General features: G+C 36.3%; 1 protein-coding gene across 5 annotated transcripts in view; it reads left to right on the top strand.

Moving 5' to 3' along the window:
- Window positions 1–19315, top strand: part of FRMPD4 (FERM and PDZ domain containing 4) — a 196949-nt gene that overhangs the window by 97783 nt on the left and 79851 nt on the right. For 3 of the 5 annotated variants that reach the window (XM_087967031.1, XM_087967028.1, XM_087967029.1), the window contains exon 2: window positions 7918–8034. The exons of 1 other annotated variant lie outside the window; for it this stretch is intronic. In XM_087967031.1, the coding sequence (XP_087823157.1) occupies window positions 7918–8034 (117 nt within the window). Of the gene's footprint in view, window positions 1–7917; window positions 8035–19315 lie in introns of those variants that run through there. One more of the 5 variants, XM_087967032.1, reaches the window with a different exon arrangement.

Here is a 19315-nt window from a genome sequence, read left to right as displayed (position 1 = left end):
CTAATTAATATTGGGCAAGTGAAAGTAAGAAATTTTAAGACTTTTTTTTTCAGAAGAGAGAAGTTGGCATAGAAAGGCTGCAAGCAGAAAAGCAATCATTTTTATTTTCAAAAGCAAATATTCTTTTTAAACTCAGGAAAGGAATTAAGGACCTTTCCTTCCCATGTTGTTTTAAAATTTTCTTTTCTAAAACTGCGGTACTAGTGCTGATTGTATCAATAAAATTGCCTTTAGTATGTAATTAGTATCATACAGATCTTGTGTTTAAAGAACAGAGAATTTGTTTTGTTCCATGTTATGTCATATTCTTTGTATGTAGAGCAATAATAACAACATCCAGTTTCCAAATGATTTTTTTCTTTTAAATTAGGAATAAATTATAACATATTTGGATTAAAATAAATAATTAAATTCCAAATAGTGTATTAAGTAATTTTTCATCGTGGATAAGTTTTTAATTTAATACTTATTTTCTTTATTTATTTTATGTTGTCCATTAGCCTTGAAATCCAAATAAGTTCCATTAAGTCAACATGAAAAGGATTATATTGTAAATATCTTTGATTAATATACTTGGAGCTTTTGATATTTTCACCAGAATTGTTACATGTTAACAATTCCTTCCCAACCTTCTATGATCCCTGTGGTCATTCTTTTGACTTTGACAAAATATTAAAGGAACTATGAAAACATGTGTGTGTGTGTGTGTGTGTGTGTGTGTGATAGAAGAAATAAAAATGGGAAAAAAAGAAAAGTAATATTTTAATATGTTATTTTCACACTTCATCACAGGTACAAACAAACTTACCGTATATACTCGAGTATAAGCCGAGTTTTTCAGCCCATTTTTTGTGCTGAAACCCCCCCCCCCCTCGGCTTATACTCGAGTCAGATTCCCCTCTGAAAAAAAAATGGTGTGGAGCTCCGGAGCTGGGCAGGCGCTTCCCTGCTTCCGTGTTTCCTTTGCAACTTTTAAGCATGGGGGTAATCGGAAGCAGAAAAGTTCTTGCATGAGGATATATTGTTTTTTCTTTTTTTAACTGTTTTTAGGGGGGGGAAGACCCACCGTCATGTGAGAATGCTCAGACATGAAATCTATCCGCCCGAAAATAAGTGTGTGTGTGTGTGTGGGGGGGGGAATTTTAACAGAGGGAAGATGTAGGGAGAAGGCAAAAGCAACGGAAGATCCTTCAGGGGAAACTGAGGGGGAGACTCACCCTTGGTCCAGATGAGCCCCCTTCCCCACCCCTAAGGAAGCAGAGGCAGCCAGCAAGGGCAGGCAAGCCCCGCTTCACAGACTCCGTCCGTCCTCGCTCCCACCCACCCACCCACCCAAAGCCACGAAGTCCCCCAATCGCGCAGCCCAGAATCGCCCTCCCCTCAGGGGGCAGCAACGACGGCCGGTTTTTCCCGAGACAAGAAGCTCCGCCGTGCAATGAAAGCGCCCTGGCTCTAGGCTCGCGGGCTCAGAAAACAACACGAGCCGAGGTGGCTTCGGCTCCGCTCAGCTTCTCCAACATCCGGCACCGCCCTGTTCTATGTCCCGGGCCCGGCAAGTCTGAGCAGCCAGCGCGTGGAGCAGGACGGCGCCGGAGATCGTTGGCTGCCTCTTTCTCAGCACGGGAGGCCTCCCCCGGCTGGCCAGCTGCTCTCCTTCTTCTCTGCCTGGGGAGGCTTCTTGTGCTGCAAAAGAGGCGGCTAATGATCCCCGGCTCCGCTCGGCTTCTCCAACATCCGGCACCGCCCTGTTCTATGTGCCAGGCCCGGCAAGTCTGAGCAGCCAGCGTATGGAGCAGGATGGCGCCGGAGATCGTTGGCTGCCTCTTTCGCAGCACGGGAGGCCTCCCCCGGCTGGCCAGCTGCTCTCCTCCTTCTCTGCCTGTTTGTTCTGTGTGACCGAGGAGGAGGAGACCGGCCGGCTGGTTGGGGGAGGCTTTCTGCGCCGAGGGAGGCAGCTGCTGGTGTCCGGCTTTGCTCCGCTTCTCCGATGGTCCGGCGTGGCCCTGTTCTTTACTTGGGCAGCCGGGCGCCCGCAACGGCGCCCACGGCGGCAACAGGCAGTTCCGCCCGGGCTCCGCTCAGGTGTCCGGCTGGGGCTGTCGGGAGTTGCTGCCGCCGGTGCGGCCCCAGTCCCGCGTCGCCTCGGGAAGGGAAAGGCAAAAAGGAAGAGCCGCGGCAGCGCTTTGCAACGGCAGAGATGAAGCAAGTACAGGGGCACTTCGCTCCCACTCTGGAATGTGGAGCAAGTCTCCATCCCCCTCCCTTACCTTCTCATGCCAGGTGAGGAGTGACTGGGAGGGGAGGGCGAGGGATGGGGCTGGCCACAGGTAGGTTCAGATGATAGGGAGCCATAGCAGGGGAACGAAAGAGCGGTGGGTTTCCAACAGCCATTGCTTCAGCCTGCCTGCCTCCCTACGGCAGAGATTTCTAGCCCCAGCACGAGCTGCCTGGTTGGTCCCATATTCCAGAGCTCTAGTCCCAGGACTGGCCCATTGGTCATCCCAGAGCAGCTCCTCCACCTGGGTGCACTGCAGACTACCAACCTGTGGAGCAGGTGCACTGAGTACCACCAACCGGACCACTAGTTGGTGACTACTGCTTTAAAAGGTCCACCATGATTGAGAGCATTGTGGCTTTACTTCATCTCCTGGTGCTGAAACTCATGGAAAACTGCTGTCTCCTTGTGAGGAGGAGCTGTCCAGAACACAAAGTTATTCTCCCATCCCTTTCTTATGCAGAGAGGTCCTGTAGAACTAATTTACTTGCCAGTTCTTTTGTGGTCATTGTCTTTGCTAATTTGAAGACATGCTAATAAACTATTCCTCCCTCAGAAGTCTTCCCCACCAAGCTTAACTATGGTTTCAAGGAAAACTATATGAATATGAGGATACTGGTCAAGACTTTATGTTTGGATATCTAGCCAACAATTCTGCCAAACAAGATAGAAAAGAATCTGTACAAATCTGTACAAACCACCGTTATTCATTTTTGCTATTAATATGGGACCCTTTCTGTTAATTATTCCACAGTATCCTCAGAAAAACAAACTGAGTTTTTTCCCCCATTGCCATGACATCCAAGGCATTCAATATTGAAACCAAATTGTTCCAGCGACAGAATTTCATTCAAGGGGACAGAGTTAATAGTTCCGCATTACACGCTGTAATGACTACCTTTCTACCATCAAGCACACTCCCTAAATCACTGCCGTGTGCATTTTCAATGGAAATCAATCTTTTGTTCCCTAGATCTAAGCTCTGGGGGATAAACTAAATCCACTAAAATGTGAGGCAGTATAAAATACAGCAGTTTACATCCTGCTGCGCTGCGCTGAACTGAACATTGGAATTTCTGTCATGCTGTTTGTTTTTCTTTCTTTACAAAGTAAGTGGGGTGTCTGTGTTTTAAACCATCTGTGTTTGAAATACTATTTTAGAATGATGGTAAGCAAGAAAAAAACTTTTGAAAAAGTTTAATTTTATTCAGCTATATTATAATTTTCAGCTAATTATTTATTTCTCCCTCTATGCTTATACTTTTGTAATAGTATTGAACATTTCATTTTCAAACATAGTTTTGAAAGGCTGAATCACCCAACGATTATTTTTTCTATCTGAACAGTGAAATTAAAATGATTAAAGTTTTGAATGTTTCTTAATGTATGATGGATTTTCTTTGCTGCTTAGTAATCATATTTTTTTGTTCCTTTGAACACCGTGAACCTTATTTTTATATAAAAATGCATGACAATATGTCATTAATTTTACGTGCTTTTGCAAAGATGTGAGTTTTAGGTTTAGAAATTACAAGTTCTTGGATGTTCTGCTTTGCCATAATGGCTAAAACTGAAGGGGCAAAATACACTGTTGGAAGTAATCTGGGCTTTCCAGATAAGTGATTGCTAATCGAAAAGTATATGTTACTTTTACCCAAGGTGTTAAAATACACCAGCGGTGTCAAACTCCCATCATCATGGCAGCATTATGTGATGTATTGGGACTTTTTTTCCCCCTTCGCTAAACCGGGCATGGGCATGGCCAGCGAGTGATGCATCCAGCCCGTGGGCCGGGAGTTTGACTGGAATACACAGTCTTAATGAAAAGAGCTCTGGGCTCTTTAAACCAATATAATGATTGTCAGCATTCCAGAAAACCTCAACTCCAATCAATAACTCCAAGACAGACATCTTCTCAAAGGTTCCTTTTATTAGAATAGTAAACTAACACATCTGGGAAATCCCGAATCTGAAACTTCCGGGTTTCCCTTCATGTATCTTTTATGTATACTGAGAGTGTTTGCACTAAGACAAATTCCTTGTGTGGCCAATAAAGAATTCTATTCAATAAGTAAAATATTACAAATCCACCCCCTGCACCCCTCGTTGCTTCACATGCCCCAATCACCATCTGTCCCAACTTGAGATGTCCCCTCAAGCACTTCTCAGCCAGGTGCAGAAATAACATGACCTTGACCTAGAAGAAGAATACTATTATGTCTAACCACATATGCTCCAATAAATTCCCCCTCCCATTTTCCCAGGCTCAAGAATGTGGCAGTGTGGAAGTGTCTGGTGCTAATATGGCTTCCAAAGCTGACAATGATAGTGTAAACTTAAACTGCTGTATTCTGGATAGATGTAGCTTCCAGGTAGTCTTCAAGGGCAGCACAACGCAAAGAGCATCTCTGTAATCAAATCAAGAAGTGATAAAGATGACTGTGAGAAGGGTATGCTAATATATGAATGGTTGTGACTAGTTAACAAGCTGGAATTTTGCAAATATCTTCTTTGCATAATTGCCTGTTATTCTTTGGATAGGAGATGTAAGGTAACTGAAGTTATTCTACTATAATTCAATGTACACTGGCGAATACTGGTACATTATATTGTATTGCCGGGCTATTTATTACTAAGTACATTTAGAAGAGAAGAGAAGAGAAGAGAAGAAGAAAAAAGAAAAGAAGAAAGGAAAAGAAAGGAAGCTAGAAGGGACCTTGGAAGTTTTCTAGTCCAGCCCCCTGCTCAATCAGGAGAACCTATATAATTTCAGATAAGTGATTGTCTAGACTATTCTCAAAAACATCCAGTGATAAGAGTGCCCACGATTTCTGAAGGCAAGCTGTTCCACTGGTTAATTGTCCACACTGTTAGAAAATTTCTCCTTAATTCCAAGTTGCTTCTCTCTTTGATTAGTTTCCAACCATTGTTTCATTTCTTGCACTCAGGTGCTTTGACCACCTCTTCTTTGTGGCAGCTCCTCAAATACTGGAATACTGTTATCATGTCACCTCTAATTCGTCTTTTCTTTAGACTAGCCAAACCCAAATCCTTCATATGTTTTAGTCTCCAGGCCTTTGATCATCCTAGTTGCTCTTCTCTGAACTTTTTCTAAAGTCTCAACATCTTTTTTAAAGTATGGTGACCAAAATTGGTTGCAGGATTCTAGGTGTGATCTTACTAGGGTTTTATAAAGTGGCACTAATACTTCACATGATCTTGATTTTATGCCTCTGTTTATACAACTCAGGATTGTATCAGCTTTTTTTTACTGCTACTGCACACTACTAGCTCATATTAAAGTGACCATCCATTATGACTCCAAGGTCCCTCTCACAGTTACTGTTTTTGAGCCAGGTCTCACCTAATCTGTAGTTATACCTTTGATTTTTTTTTCTGCCTAAATGTAAAACTTTGCTTTTCTCCACATTAAAAATCATTTTGTTGGATAGGGCCCATTGTTCAAGATCTTTTTGGATCCCAAGCTTGTCTTCGGGGGTGTTGGTTATTCCTTCCAGTTTAGTGTCATCTGCAAATTTGATGAGTTCCCCTTCTATTCCCTCATCTAAGCTATTTATGAAGATATTGAAGAGTACTGGGCCTAAAACAAAGCCTTGTGGTACACCAGTACTTAATTATCTCCATATGGATGTAGTACCATTAAAGACTTTTTCTTGAGTATGGTTTGTCAGCCAGTTACTGTGTTTCCCAAAAAATAAGGCCTGCTCTTATATATATTTTTGCCACCAAAAAAGGCACCAGATCTTATTTTCACCTTGCAGCAGCGGCACTGACAACCCTTCTGCCGTCCTACTTATTCTGCGGCCGCTTGTCACCACTTGCACATGTTGCCCCCAGCCTCCGTTTAGCTCTGTTTCTCTCTGTGTGTGAAGTTTTTATATAATTAAAAGATAAATAAAAGCAAATGTATTTAGAAAAGTAGAAAATAATAAATGATTTTTTAAAAAGTTCTAGAAATGGAGAAAGTGTGTGTGTGGGAGAATTAAAGAAGTAGCTTCAAATCTTCAGTTCTTCTTTACAGCAGTTGCAAACTTTTATCATTTCTCCCCCTTTAGATTGACATTATATAGTTCCCTTCTTTTCAAATTAAGCCCCTTTCAATAAGCAAATTCAGAAATAACCAGTTTATATTTATTCATTTCCAGCAAAAAGTTTGTAAAATATTCCAGTTTTTATAAAAAAAATTACCGTTACGTCCCTAATCCAGTATTGCCATTTCTGCAGGTTCTTTACACTCCTCCATTGTATCTTTCTGTATTTTTCCATTTTCATAGCCATGCTGCAGTTACCATATATAAAACCAATTGTCCATGAGTTTTTTCTAACTGTATATCCATAAGTCCCAATAATTTTTTTTGTTTTACCTTGAATAAATTAGCTTTGTTGTACTGTATTTAAAATTTAATTTTAGTCAACTTTGACATAATCCTGGAATATAATGTGGAATGTTACTGTATATATTTAATAACGTTTTAAACTTATTATACACTGTGTTACCCTAAGTGCTGATTTTGATTATAACATAATTGTACTATGCTTAGGGAAAATGAATATAAATACCTTTAAATGGTTTACTAATTTATCTAAATGAAGACTAGGAAAAAATAGTCTTTCAAGAAATTTTGACTTTAAAAAATTAGATGATTGGAGACTATTTAATTAATTCTAACATTTCTTTTTTTTCAGGTGATTTTGCACATATCTATATTATATTAACAGTGAAATTTATATTTTCTTAAATGTATTTTAGGATCTTTTACTAGTGGGTAAATAGTAGTAATACCCTTATTTAAAAAGAAATAGGTACATGGATTGTATGCATGGAAATAATACTTTACCAAATTTTTATTCTTCAAATAGTGGTAGAAATGACTAATACTTAGAAAGCTTAAAACACTGAATAAGACACTGAGAATATATCTTATTCGGTGGAAAGATATTAGGAAAGAAACTTCCAAATTTTCATTCTGTATCTTTTTAAATTAAATTAAGGGCTATTTTTCAAAATATGGCTACCACATAGTAATGCTTCACATGTCCCCCATGTGTTGAAAGGATATAAGGATATATCTACTTGTCATTCTTCCTATAATAATGAGTACAGTTATCTGTATGATCAACCTCTGAAGAAATTCTTCAGACTATGTGCCCAAAGCCATCATGCAAGCAGGATTCCTCCTGGATCTTTCCCAAGATGTCAACCATTCAAAATATGGTGGAATGAAGTGAATCTCTGAAATAGTTAAAGTTAGAAAAGTGAATTTAATTTTTATACAGTAAGGACACTTCCTTGAATAATTGTGATGAGGATTCTAGAAATAATTATGTCTTATTTGTAATCAGTCTTTCTATCATCTATTTGTTCTAGAAAATATTTGTAGAAGAAGGAAAAATAGTTGTGCCATACCTTTTGATTAGAAATGGTAACAGTCCACTGCCTGTAAGCATCTTAAAACCAGAATTTTAAAATTGAGGGATCTGGTGGAATGGAGGAAATATATTTATAGCTTAACATTGTAGTATGATAAACTTGGTTTGTGAGCTGAGGCTGTGTAGTTATACCCAACCTAAATACTAGATTAAATGGTTGATATTATATTCTAATGAATTACCTTTTTTAGCCACAGGACCAAGTCTTCAGGCTGGCCTCCTACTTCAGGAACCTGGACCTTGAACCAGGGATCTTCCTATGGTTGGGAAATGATGGCAAACAGAGATGGGAGAGACTACTACATCAAGTAAGATTGCCACCAATTTGATGAATTGTGTGCAGAAATTGCTGCAGAGAGCTGAAACCCTAGTGTGAATATATACCAATCTTCCATTTGCTCCCCAATCAGGTTATCCCACCAAAGGTAGCATATACATTTGTTTGATATTTAGATAGGGAAGTACACATTTAACATAAACACCAAATATGTATCACAGTAATATTAATATCAAAGGTGTTTTTTTTTTACTTTTTACTCCTGTCTGTAATATAGCAAATGAAATTCACATCCCATAGTTATTTTTCATTTGCCATAATAACAGTAAAAGAATTGATTTTTTGTTTGCAAATTATTTCTCCCCTAAGGCTGTCCCTTTTAAAAAATAATTAACAAATGAGTTCTGGGCATTTTCTAAGTATTCAGAAATAACTTCAGTGTGATGGTGGAGATCTTGTTGCATTTGAATATAAAGTAATAGATTAAATTTGAGGTGGGTGGGTTTGCTGCTGCTTATTTCCAAATAAATGTCCCCGATTTGAAGAACTAGGACTATTGTCTATTCTGACTATTGTCAGAACTATTGTCTGAAATAGAGAGAACTACCAAGGTTCTTTCATTCAGCGCTTAAATATAAAACAAATCTGTATTGCAGCACATAGATAAAAGCAGAAGAGAAAATGAGTGAAATGATGTTCAGGATGGAATGAAAGGAAAATACATGTTACATCATCTAATTTTTAAGACTTCTGTTCTAGAAGGCTGCCTGTATGATAATCTGCATTCCTTTGGGGGTTTTTTTGTCCTCTGAGGTTCATCAAAAGCCAAACCACGTCAGTAGATAATCTCAAAAGTCAAACTCTATTTTCCCCTAACACTCACGTTCCTATTCTACAAGAGCAAGTTCTTAGTTCTTGGACAAAATGAGACATAACTAGATCTAACTTTTGAGAAACACAGAACATAAGAGCATTCCATTATGTATAGTAGGCATTATTTCCACTTTTTTTCATTAATATTTTTGAAACAATAAGCGACCCACGTCATCCAAACATGGAGTGTGTTCTCAGTCTAAAGCAAGTGTTTCTTAACATTGGCAACCAACATATGTGAACTTCGACTCAGAATTCCTTAGTCAGCATAGTCAACAAGGTTGGGAAACACTCATTTAAAGCATTTTTGTTCACTGTCATAATGGCTTGAAGTTAATAATGCAACGAATGGAATTTCCTCATGAATTCTAAGGGCACGGGGAAGGAAAAGGCAATTTGTAAGTAGTCACAACTTCTTCTTGAAGTCACCAGAAGATCTGCAGAATATGAAATATTTCAGGATGATACTGGAAGTCCCCCATAGAAGTCTGTAAAACAGTTGCATTGATTTTTTTATTATATATTTTTTTTATTTTTTAAGACAAACATATACAGACAAAACATAAAAACATAAACCCGTCTTCCATTTTATATACATACAGTGTGTCAGTTGGTTACTGACACACTTTTGTGCTATGCTTTCATAGTCATTACTCACAGTTTATATAAATTCTCACATTGTCAAACTATCATATTCTTAAATATTTATCAGTTATTAATCATTCATGACTAAACTATTTATTCCATCATTTTATACGAGTTATTCTAGATTTTATTATAAAATTTATATTGTACTTTCACCCAATGGTTTTATATATATCTATATTATATTTTATATCGATCTATTAAACTTCTATTACAAGATTTCCTAGTCTATTACATTACCATGTCTTTTTATCCAACCATTGCTAAAACAAATCCCATATCATGTAAAATTGTTTATCTTCTTGTTCTCCGATTTCAAATGTCAATTTACTCATTTCAGCACAGTCCATAAAAACAGTTGCATTGATTTTGAAGTGCCTTATTCTAATCTTATCACAAGCCCACTGATGTTGTTTGAATATTCGGCAAGTGTGTCAAGCACAGAGCAATTCAGGTTGGAATTCAGTACAGGTACTTTGAGCTTGAAAATGGGTCATTTCAGTCTCAGAAATATTTTAATGGTTGGAGCAGTTTCAGAAAAGTTTCCAGTACCTTTTGAATTTAGATCATTTTGAACTTGAAAGGATCGTGTCAAGCATATATTAGAAATGTTTTCCATACTATTACTTAATATCTGTATAAATCAATTTTACTTGAATGGGTAATTTGAGATTTGATATGAGCCAATGGATGATTAATTTTTAAAAAGTTATTTGTAGAGGTTATAAGGCTTCTGAAAATTGTATAGTTACTTTGTTCCTTTTGAAAATGTATTGAAAATAGAACAGAACAGAATAACAGAGTTGGAAGGGACCTTAGAGGTCTTCTGGTCCAACCCCCTCCTCAGGCAGGAGACCCTATACCATTTCAGACAAATTGGAACACTGCTGTCATGTCATCTGTACTTCTTTTAATTAAATTAAACATACCCAATTTCAGCAACTGTTCTTTTTTTAAAATAAACTTTATTAATTTTACAATTAACATAAACAAACAACACATACACAAATGTAGAAAAGAAGAAGCGAAACAGAGTTGAGGAGTAAAAGAGAGAAGAGAGAAAAAGAAAAAAGAAGTAAAAGTAAAAAGAAATCAAAAAGTGATTAAAAACAATTTCATCTTCGACAGTTTGTAGGTCATTATTTCTATCCTTATTTTATGCCATATTTACAAGTAATCCTTAATGCGAATATATAATTATCACTACAATGATAGCTTATCCTCTTTTACAATGTTATGTAGCCCATCTTTGATCTAGCCATTCATACCAGCAGTTCCAGCTCTCATAATACATTGATGTTTCTTTATCTTTTAATGCTAGGGTTAATTTATCCATTTCTGCACAATTTAGTATTTTTTGAATAATCATTTCCTCTGATGGAGTATGAGGTTGTTTTCAGCATTGTGCAAAGGCCAGTCTAGCTGCCGTCAATATATGCAATATTATATACTTCACTTTTTTTGGAAATTGTTTATTAAAGATCCCTAATAGGAAGAATTCTGGTTTGAATTCAATCTGTTCTGTCGTCATTTCCTCCAGCCATGTTTTAATTCTCTGCCAGTATCTTTGTGCTTCTGTACAGGACCACTACATGTAGAAGTATGTTCCCTCCTTTTTTTGCATTTCCAGCAGTTCGGACTCATATTGGGGTTCATCTTCGCTAATCTCGGGGGGGGGGAGGTGCCATCTATAAAACATTTTATAAGCATTTTCTTTATACGATGCCGATTTTGTGATTTTGTTATTTTGTTATTTCTATTCCAAACCCTCTCCCATTCTGTTCAAGTGATACTGCGTCCTATGTTCCTACTTCAGGCTATCATATTTCCTTTAACTATTTCTTCCTCTAATTCTGTCTCTAATAGATAAATTTTGTTATATTTTTTTTGTCTGGGCCTAAAAGAATTTTGTCCAATTGCTGAGGTTTATTACAAATTCCGAATTCTTTCTTATCCTGTCTATATCTGTTTTGAACTTGAAGGTATGCCCAATGGTCGATTTGTAGTCCCTGATCTTGGAGGTCCTGCCATGATTTCAAATTTCCTTGCAGATCCAATAAATCCTTATATTTAATCATCTTGGTAATATCCAAATTATTAGGGTGTATCATCGCCTCCATAGTTGAGATCCAGATTGGGATCTTTAAATAATATTTTTCCTTACTTTCTTCCAATTGGTCAGGAGGGCATCTCAAATTAGGTGTCTATGAAAGTATTTCTGACTGGTTTTCCCTATATCCCATAAAAAAGCATGCCACCCCCTCTGTAAGTCATGACCTTCTAGGATTAATATTCTCTTATTAGTTAAGTTCACCCATTCTTTCAACCATACTAAGGAGGCTGCACTATGGTACAGTTCCCAGTTTGGAAGTGCCATCCCTCCGCTGCTCTTCATATCCTGCATTGCCTTTAAGTTTATTCTCATTTTTCCCTTGCCAGATAAATTTTGAAATTATCCTATTGAGTTCCACAAAATATTTTTTATGAATTTTGATTGGTATCGTCTGGAATATATAGAGGAATTTTGGAAGAATAGTCATTTTAATGGCAGCAATCCTACCTAATAAAGAAATTGTAGCTTACCCCATATTTCTAAATCTTTCTTTACCTGTTGCATTAATTTATCATAATTGTTTTCCTTTAATGTCTTACAATGTGCTGTCAACCATATTCCTAAATATTTAATTTTCTTTATCACTTGAATTCCCATCTCCTTTTCTAATTCTAATTTCTGTTTTTCTGTTAAATTTTTAGTCATTAATTTTGTTTTCTTTCTATTGATTTTAAGTCCTGCCACTGCTCCAAATTGTTCTAGTTCATTCATCAGTTCTTGTCCCCTCTCTATTGGTTCTTTGGCAACTGTTCTTTATATGCTTTAGCCTCCTAATCATCTTTGCTGTTCTTCTTTGTACTCTTTTTAGAGTCTCAATGTCTTTTTTACATTGTGGTGACCAAAGCTGGATGTAGTATTCCAAGTGTGATCTTACCAAGGCATTATAAAGTGATATTAACACTCAACGTGATCTTGATTCTATCCCTCTGTTAATGCAGTCTAGGACTGCATTGGCTTTTTGGGGGCTGCAGCACAATGCTGGGTCATATTTAAGTGATTGTCCACTCCAAGATCTCTGTCATAGTTACTACTATTGAGCCAGATACCACCTATACCTGTGTATTTGATTTTTCTTTCCTAAATGTAGAATCTTAGTTTTTCACCATTGAATTTTATTTTGTGAGATAGCACCCAATGTTGAAATCTGTCAAGATCCTTCTGTACCTTAAGTCTATTTTCTGGAGTATTGGCTAAATTTGATGCATTCCCCATCTATCCCCTCATCCAAATCATTGATGAAGATGTTGAAGAATACTGTGCCTAAGACAGAGCCTTGTGGTACCCCCACTGCATACTTCCCTCCATGTAGATGCAGTTCCACTGAGGACTACAGATTGAGTGCAGTTGGTCAGCCAATAGAGACTAATGCTTCTTTTAAAGAATATGAATCCTTTTGGGTTACATCAGGATATTTATAGGGCTTTCACTATGATAGTTTTTAAATGTATTCAAGTATATCCCTTTTTAAAAGATAAAGATCAGGAACAAGAAAATAGTGATAGCTCAGTTTCAGATTATCCAACAGTTTATATTGTACAGAATCAATATAGAAAATATGTTATTTTGATTAATGTTAACATTTTTCAAAATGTGTTTGAAAAGGAAACTCCCTCTTCTGAGCTGCCAAACATTAGAAAGAATCACTATTGGCTATGGGATAATATGGGACACACTTTTTTTTGTTCCTTTGATTATTGATTTGGCGAAATACCACAAGGCTTCAAGAGAATATGAAACACTTCAAAGCCAGCTTATTCAGTTTGTTGCTCTAAAAAGTTCCTCTCTTTGATTTGCAAATCTGCTTTGATGGGGTGATTCAATCGAAGTTTTTTGTATTGAAACAACTCTTCTTTTAATTTTTTTTTTCACTATATAAAGAAAGAGCCACAGTTTTAATGTCTATATAAACAGTGTGTTGTCTGGTTACAGTTAATTTGAGCGATGGTCATCATCATCATCATAATGTTCATTTGTAGTGATCATATAATAACAACATAATTTCTCAACATAATATTAATACTTATTAATTGTTAATACATTGAAACAACTCTTAAAAACTTTGCGTAGCCCTCTGTTCCATTACAAGGCATTTCTGCTAGATCAGGTTCTTCATATTCATAGAAACCCACTTGATAGAAATCAGTGGATCCCAGTGTATACAAAGTTTGGTATCTCTATGGTTCATGTGAATCTGGATGTTGGGTTAGTTTTCTAGTCTTGCATAAAGAAGTGCATATATAAGTGTCTATATAACACTTCACTGCACTGAGATCCACTTTGAAGGAGTACACTGTACAATAATTTGCATTATTTTCCAGTGACTGATTTATAATAAAGTAATCCAATCATTTAGCTGCTTTTTTTTGTTTCTGTATTTTGAGAAATCCATGCAACTATCCTAGTCTCATCTCGGTGAATTTTTTGTTTTAGATTCTTGCACATACAGCTCTCATAGTTCTGAGAAAGCAAGCATGTCATTTATATTATTAATGACATGTCACAAGTAGTCGCTGCTCCTTATAGCTACTAACACCAATAGTACTTTAAAAACATTGGAGCTCACAAATACTCATCAATTTTTGTTTCAAATCAATAATGAATGAATCAGAAAGTTAAAACATTTGCCTCCCATTTATTTACAGTTCCCATCATTCTATCTTTCCTATTTCATATTTTCTGTAGATTCTTTCCTAGTGTTAACTTACTATTAACCTCATATTTTAAAGTCTTTTCGCTGCCTCTGACTATTTTTGCATTTGTTTAGGTAATCAAATATTTTTTTCACACTAGTGTAGGACTATGATCCCAAATGGACATTTTCTGTGAGCTTTGTTAATCTAGATGGGGAACATGAGCTTTTTGGAAGAAGGAATGTTACAGGTTGTCCTTAACTATGGTAATTAGGGCTGGAAATTCCATAGGTAAGTCATAATGTGTGATATCATGTGACCACACCAACTAAAGAGCTGTGGTGGTTCAGTAGTTAGAATGTAGTATTGCAGGGATTGACCGGTTGGTGTCGCAGTGGAATGGTTATGGGATAGTGGAGCTCTGCAGCGCACCAAGAAACCCAGCTGATACCTGCCTGCCAGGAGACCCTATGGGGTCAAAACCCACCCTGGAGAGGTGGTGAAGAAAGGAGGAATGCCTTGTAGATCACGAGGAAACAGCAATTTCCTCATTTGAGCCAATGAAAGCCCTCTTGATCGGCAGCAGAGACAATGGGCATTTTGGCAAGATCAAAGCTGTGACAACTGGGACAAGAAGAATATGTGCTAGAGCAGTTTGCGGACAGAGGATTGAAACTGGGTGAGATAACTTTCAACTTCTACACTAGAGACTTAAACCCAAATAAAAGAATTCTTTAAAAAAAAGACTCTCCAAAACATTAAGAAAGTGGCGATTTAACTTGGACAAAGATTATAGATCTAAAAGTGAAACAAACTCTTAACGCAAGATTAAAATATAGAACGACTGGACTGGAACTGGTAATAGTGTGAAAAGTGATTTAATTTATGGGTAATACTGTTTGATTATTGGAAGATTCTGTACAAAAAAAGAGGAACTTTGTTTTTTATAAAAACTTTTTCCCGATCTCCCCCCCCTCCGATGGTCAGCTGCTTTACCTTTGCTGTGTTTAATGCTGGAACTGAGAGCGGGGGTGCCATCTACTGATCAAATAGGATATTATATTAGTACCTGGTGGGAATAACCTTGGAAAGTAAGAAATTATTTGATAATATAAGAATAACAAAGAGGATAAGAAATAAAATAGTGAAAGGCAAACAACACTTGGAAGGCCCTTTCATTTTGGTTTCATATCTACTGGAGTTTTGGCTGCTTTGGAAGTATTATTGAGCTTTTGAAGATTTCTAAGGCAAGGTGGACTATAACTAACAAGAAATATTCTTGAAATTGAATATCTGACTTTCTGGATTAAAGGTATTCTGGGAAATCTGGTGGGCCAATCTGGATTATTAAGATCATTTGACAAAACATTCTACGAAGCAAAAGAAGAAAGAAGAAAAATTAAACAACTTAAAAATTTGGAAAAATTAAGAGGGTGCAAATTGGAAAATTTTAAGGACTATAAATTTAGGGGATTTTGAAGACCAGTTCTGGGACAGTGTAAATTTTATTAATACTGATGTTTTTGGTGTTTCTGGGCAATGTTGAAATTTTGGAGGAATATTGAGCAGTGATTAGTTTATTTCATTATCACAAAATGTTTCAACAGGGGAAAACAAATGCAGCTTATAAAGAAATATTATTGATGTTTCAATGTATTAAGGAAGATATAACAAGGAATCATAGGGAGATGATGGAATTGATGAAAATACAAGTGTGAGATTAGAAAACCCCCAGCAAATAACAATAAAAAATGAACAAAATATTCAGAAAATAGAGAAATCAGAATGATCTGAGGAAAGAACAGAGGAGATAAATCCCAAAATGAAATAAGCAGATAAAGATATGGAAGATTGAGCAATAATGTTTGATATGGAACAGGCAGATTATTCCTTAAGAGTTCAAAATATAAAAAAGAACAGAGAAAGATCTCCTAAAAATGATGGGGGAACTACGGATGGGGGCTCTAGAGATCCATCAGCAAGAGATGGATGCTGTGGCAGATGAAATATTTAGATTAAATAAACATGATGAAAGGAGTTACAAGATACCTGAAAAGAAGCATGAAAGATTCACCAAAAAGTTAATAAGAGTTGAAGTTCTAAAAAGAACAAGAGATGATGGATAGACATAGAAGATTTTTTAACATGGTGGTTACTTTATTAAGTGTTAGAAAATAAGAAGTAGAAAGCAGAATTTGAGAAAATAATATGTATATTGAAATATAATAGAACATACTATAATTACTATGTATACATAAATGTTAGAAGTTGAAAGATAATGGCTATGTATTTTTAAATGGTATTATCATTATTAGAATTGTATGTCAAGTACATTGACCCAGACAATACATTGTTCACTAAGCACTTTTGGATGTTAAAGAAAAAAATAAACTTGGTAGAATCAAAGCAAAAGCTTTTTTTTTTTTTTTTTTAAAAAAAGCTGTTTTTAAAAAATATCTGCCAGCTGTCCATAACAAGCCAGATTCTTCATACCACCTTGTAATATTTACAGTGAAGCCAATTCAAACTTAAGCTGTGAATTGTATAAATATGGGGTGCAAGGACCTTTTTTTGAAGAATAAATATATACCCCATTCAGAACTACACTTAATCGTTTAAAGAAAAGTAGATATGAGGGATTATAAATTATAACCCTTAATAAAAGAATAAGTGTATAATATGCAAAACAAGAGCATGCAATTTCTATTAAAGAGCAATGCCACCTGAAATTGCAGGTGTGATGTCTTATTTCATTGTTTGTGGATTCTTCTTATTTTAGTAGCTTAAATGGCTGTGGGGGCCCCGCGTTGTATTCTGAAGTCACTGTGGGCAGCTATGACATCTGCTGAACAAATGCTCCCTCTGCTAAAGATACTATAGGCCAGTATTGCAGTTCTTCATCACATTTTGATTAATTTACTTGCAGTCAAAGCAAAAGCAGTTTGCTGTCAGACTGCATTATGACAAGTCACACTGAATCACTTAAGCATCAAAGTGTGCTTTTCAAAAAGCTGAGTTCGTGCTAGTGAAAATCATTCTTTATCTGAAGGTTTAGGGAGAAAGGCATAGTACTAAGAAGTTGAATTTTAAAAATGAGTTATATATAGAACCTCCCAGGAGAGTAAAAAAGCTATCAATCTGCCACTGATATTTTTTTTATCACCTTGGGAGCCTTCATAATTCATTTATGTTGTATTGAAGGCCTAGAAACTAGGAAGCGGATTCTGTGCATTTATAAAAACAGAGAAGAAGGATGATGTCTTTGTTGTAATGGCATTTATGCAAATAACAACAATAATAATTGGAAGGAAGATTTGGGATTGTTGTATTAATGGCATAGCTTCTGTTTACAGGTGGTCCTTGACTTACAACCACAATTGAGCCCAAAATATATGTTTCTAAACAAGACATTTGTTAAGTGAGTTTTGCCCCATTTTATGACTTTGCTTGCCACAGTTGTCAAGTGAATCCCTACAATTCTTAACATAGCAATATAGTTGTTAAATGAATCTCACTTCCTCATTGGTTTTGGTTGACAGAAGGTTGCAAAAGGTGATCACCTGGTGAACCCAGGACACTGCAACAACCCTCATAATATGAGCCAGTTGCCAAACATCTGAATTTTATCATGTGACCTTGGGCATGCTGCAATGATCGTAAGTGTGAAAAACGGTCATATGAGTCACTTATTTCAGGGCAGTTGTAACTTTGAATGGTCACTAAATAAACTGTTGTAAGTCAAGAACTACCTGTACTGAGTTTTAAAAAAAAATAGAAGGGTGAAATGATCGCTCAAATGATTTTGAGATAGATGAGTACCAGAAAGAAATTCAATATTTTTGAGTAGTAACCTATCATGACTGAAAGAACAGTACCCCTTGTGGAAGCTTAAATAAAAGACCACAACATTCATTTCTTCTTTTTTGTAATTTTTCAATTGATTTATCAAAATATAAAATACAAAGAGTCATTCAAAAAAGTAGTAGAAAACTAGGAGGAAAGGGAGGGGAAAGAAAAAAAAATGGTGTAAAGAGGGAAAAGAAAAGAAAAGAAAATGGCACCAACTTCCAACTCTTTAGCACAGTAGAAGATAACAACATTACATCACAACTTTTTACTTCTACACAACAGTATGTACAAGCCATTTTTATAACAATAAAGCTATCTAATTAGCAAAAACAAAATCAATGTTTCAGTTTTTTCACTGCAAGCACAAAATCCAGAAGCAATTTCAAAATAGAAACAAGGTTAGATATATTCTTGCTATAAAATAATCAGTTTGACCATCTCTGCTTCTCTTTACCATAATTCATATTAAGAGAATCTTCTATATCCGTGATGGCGAACCTATGCCCCGTGTGCCAGAAGTGGCATGCAGAGCCATCTCTCCGGACATACCAGTTGTCGCCTGTTGCTCTTCTGGGTTCCGGCATGCACAACCGTATCGGCCAGCTGGTCTTCGCACACACATGTGCATTAGAAACTGGAAGACCAGGTGGCTGGCATACATGCATGCGCCAGGAAGCTAAGCTGCTCTTCCAGTTTCTGGAGTATGTATGCACACACCTGTTTTGGCACTCAATGCTGAAAAGGTTAGCTGCCACTGCTCTATATTATTTCAAATTTTTTTAAACTTAAAGGGAGAAAACACTTTTTCTAGTTTTGATATATTACTAAATTTAAAATCACATTTTAGTATATCACACCAAAATAAGTCCAATTAATTCCAATTAGCTCATTAAATTCAAATTTCTTCCTAAAGTTTATCCTCACAGAGTAGATTTTCTCTTATTTTCAAATTCAATCAATAGTATTTTACAAACTTTGGGAATTATTCATAATTACATAAAAAGACAGAAGACATGCATTTACAAACTCATTTTATACATACAAAACTACCTTAAAGCATTCTTTCAACATATATATATATATATATATATATATATATATCAGACTTATAAAAATCCATCCTAACTAATTAAGTCATTACATTCGTTACATTCTCAAGCTTATCTTCATAAAATGAAATCTTTTTCTTCTCAGGAGTGTCT

This window comes from Notechis scutatus, chromosome 5, assembly GCF_049901735.1.
Source record: "Notechis scutatus isolate UNSWTSFEM ecotype Mainland chromosome 5, rNotScu1.2, whole genome shotgun sequence".
Taxonomy (NCBI): domain Eukaryota; kingdom Metazoa; phylum Chordata; class Lepidosauria; order Squamata; family Elapidae; genus Notechis; species Notechis scutatus.
Note: the sequence above shows the minus strand (reverse complement) of the source record. Positions and strands in the feature narration are given on the sequence as shown.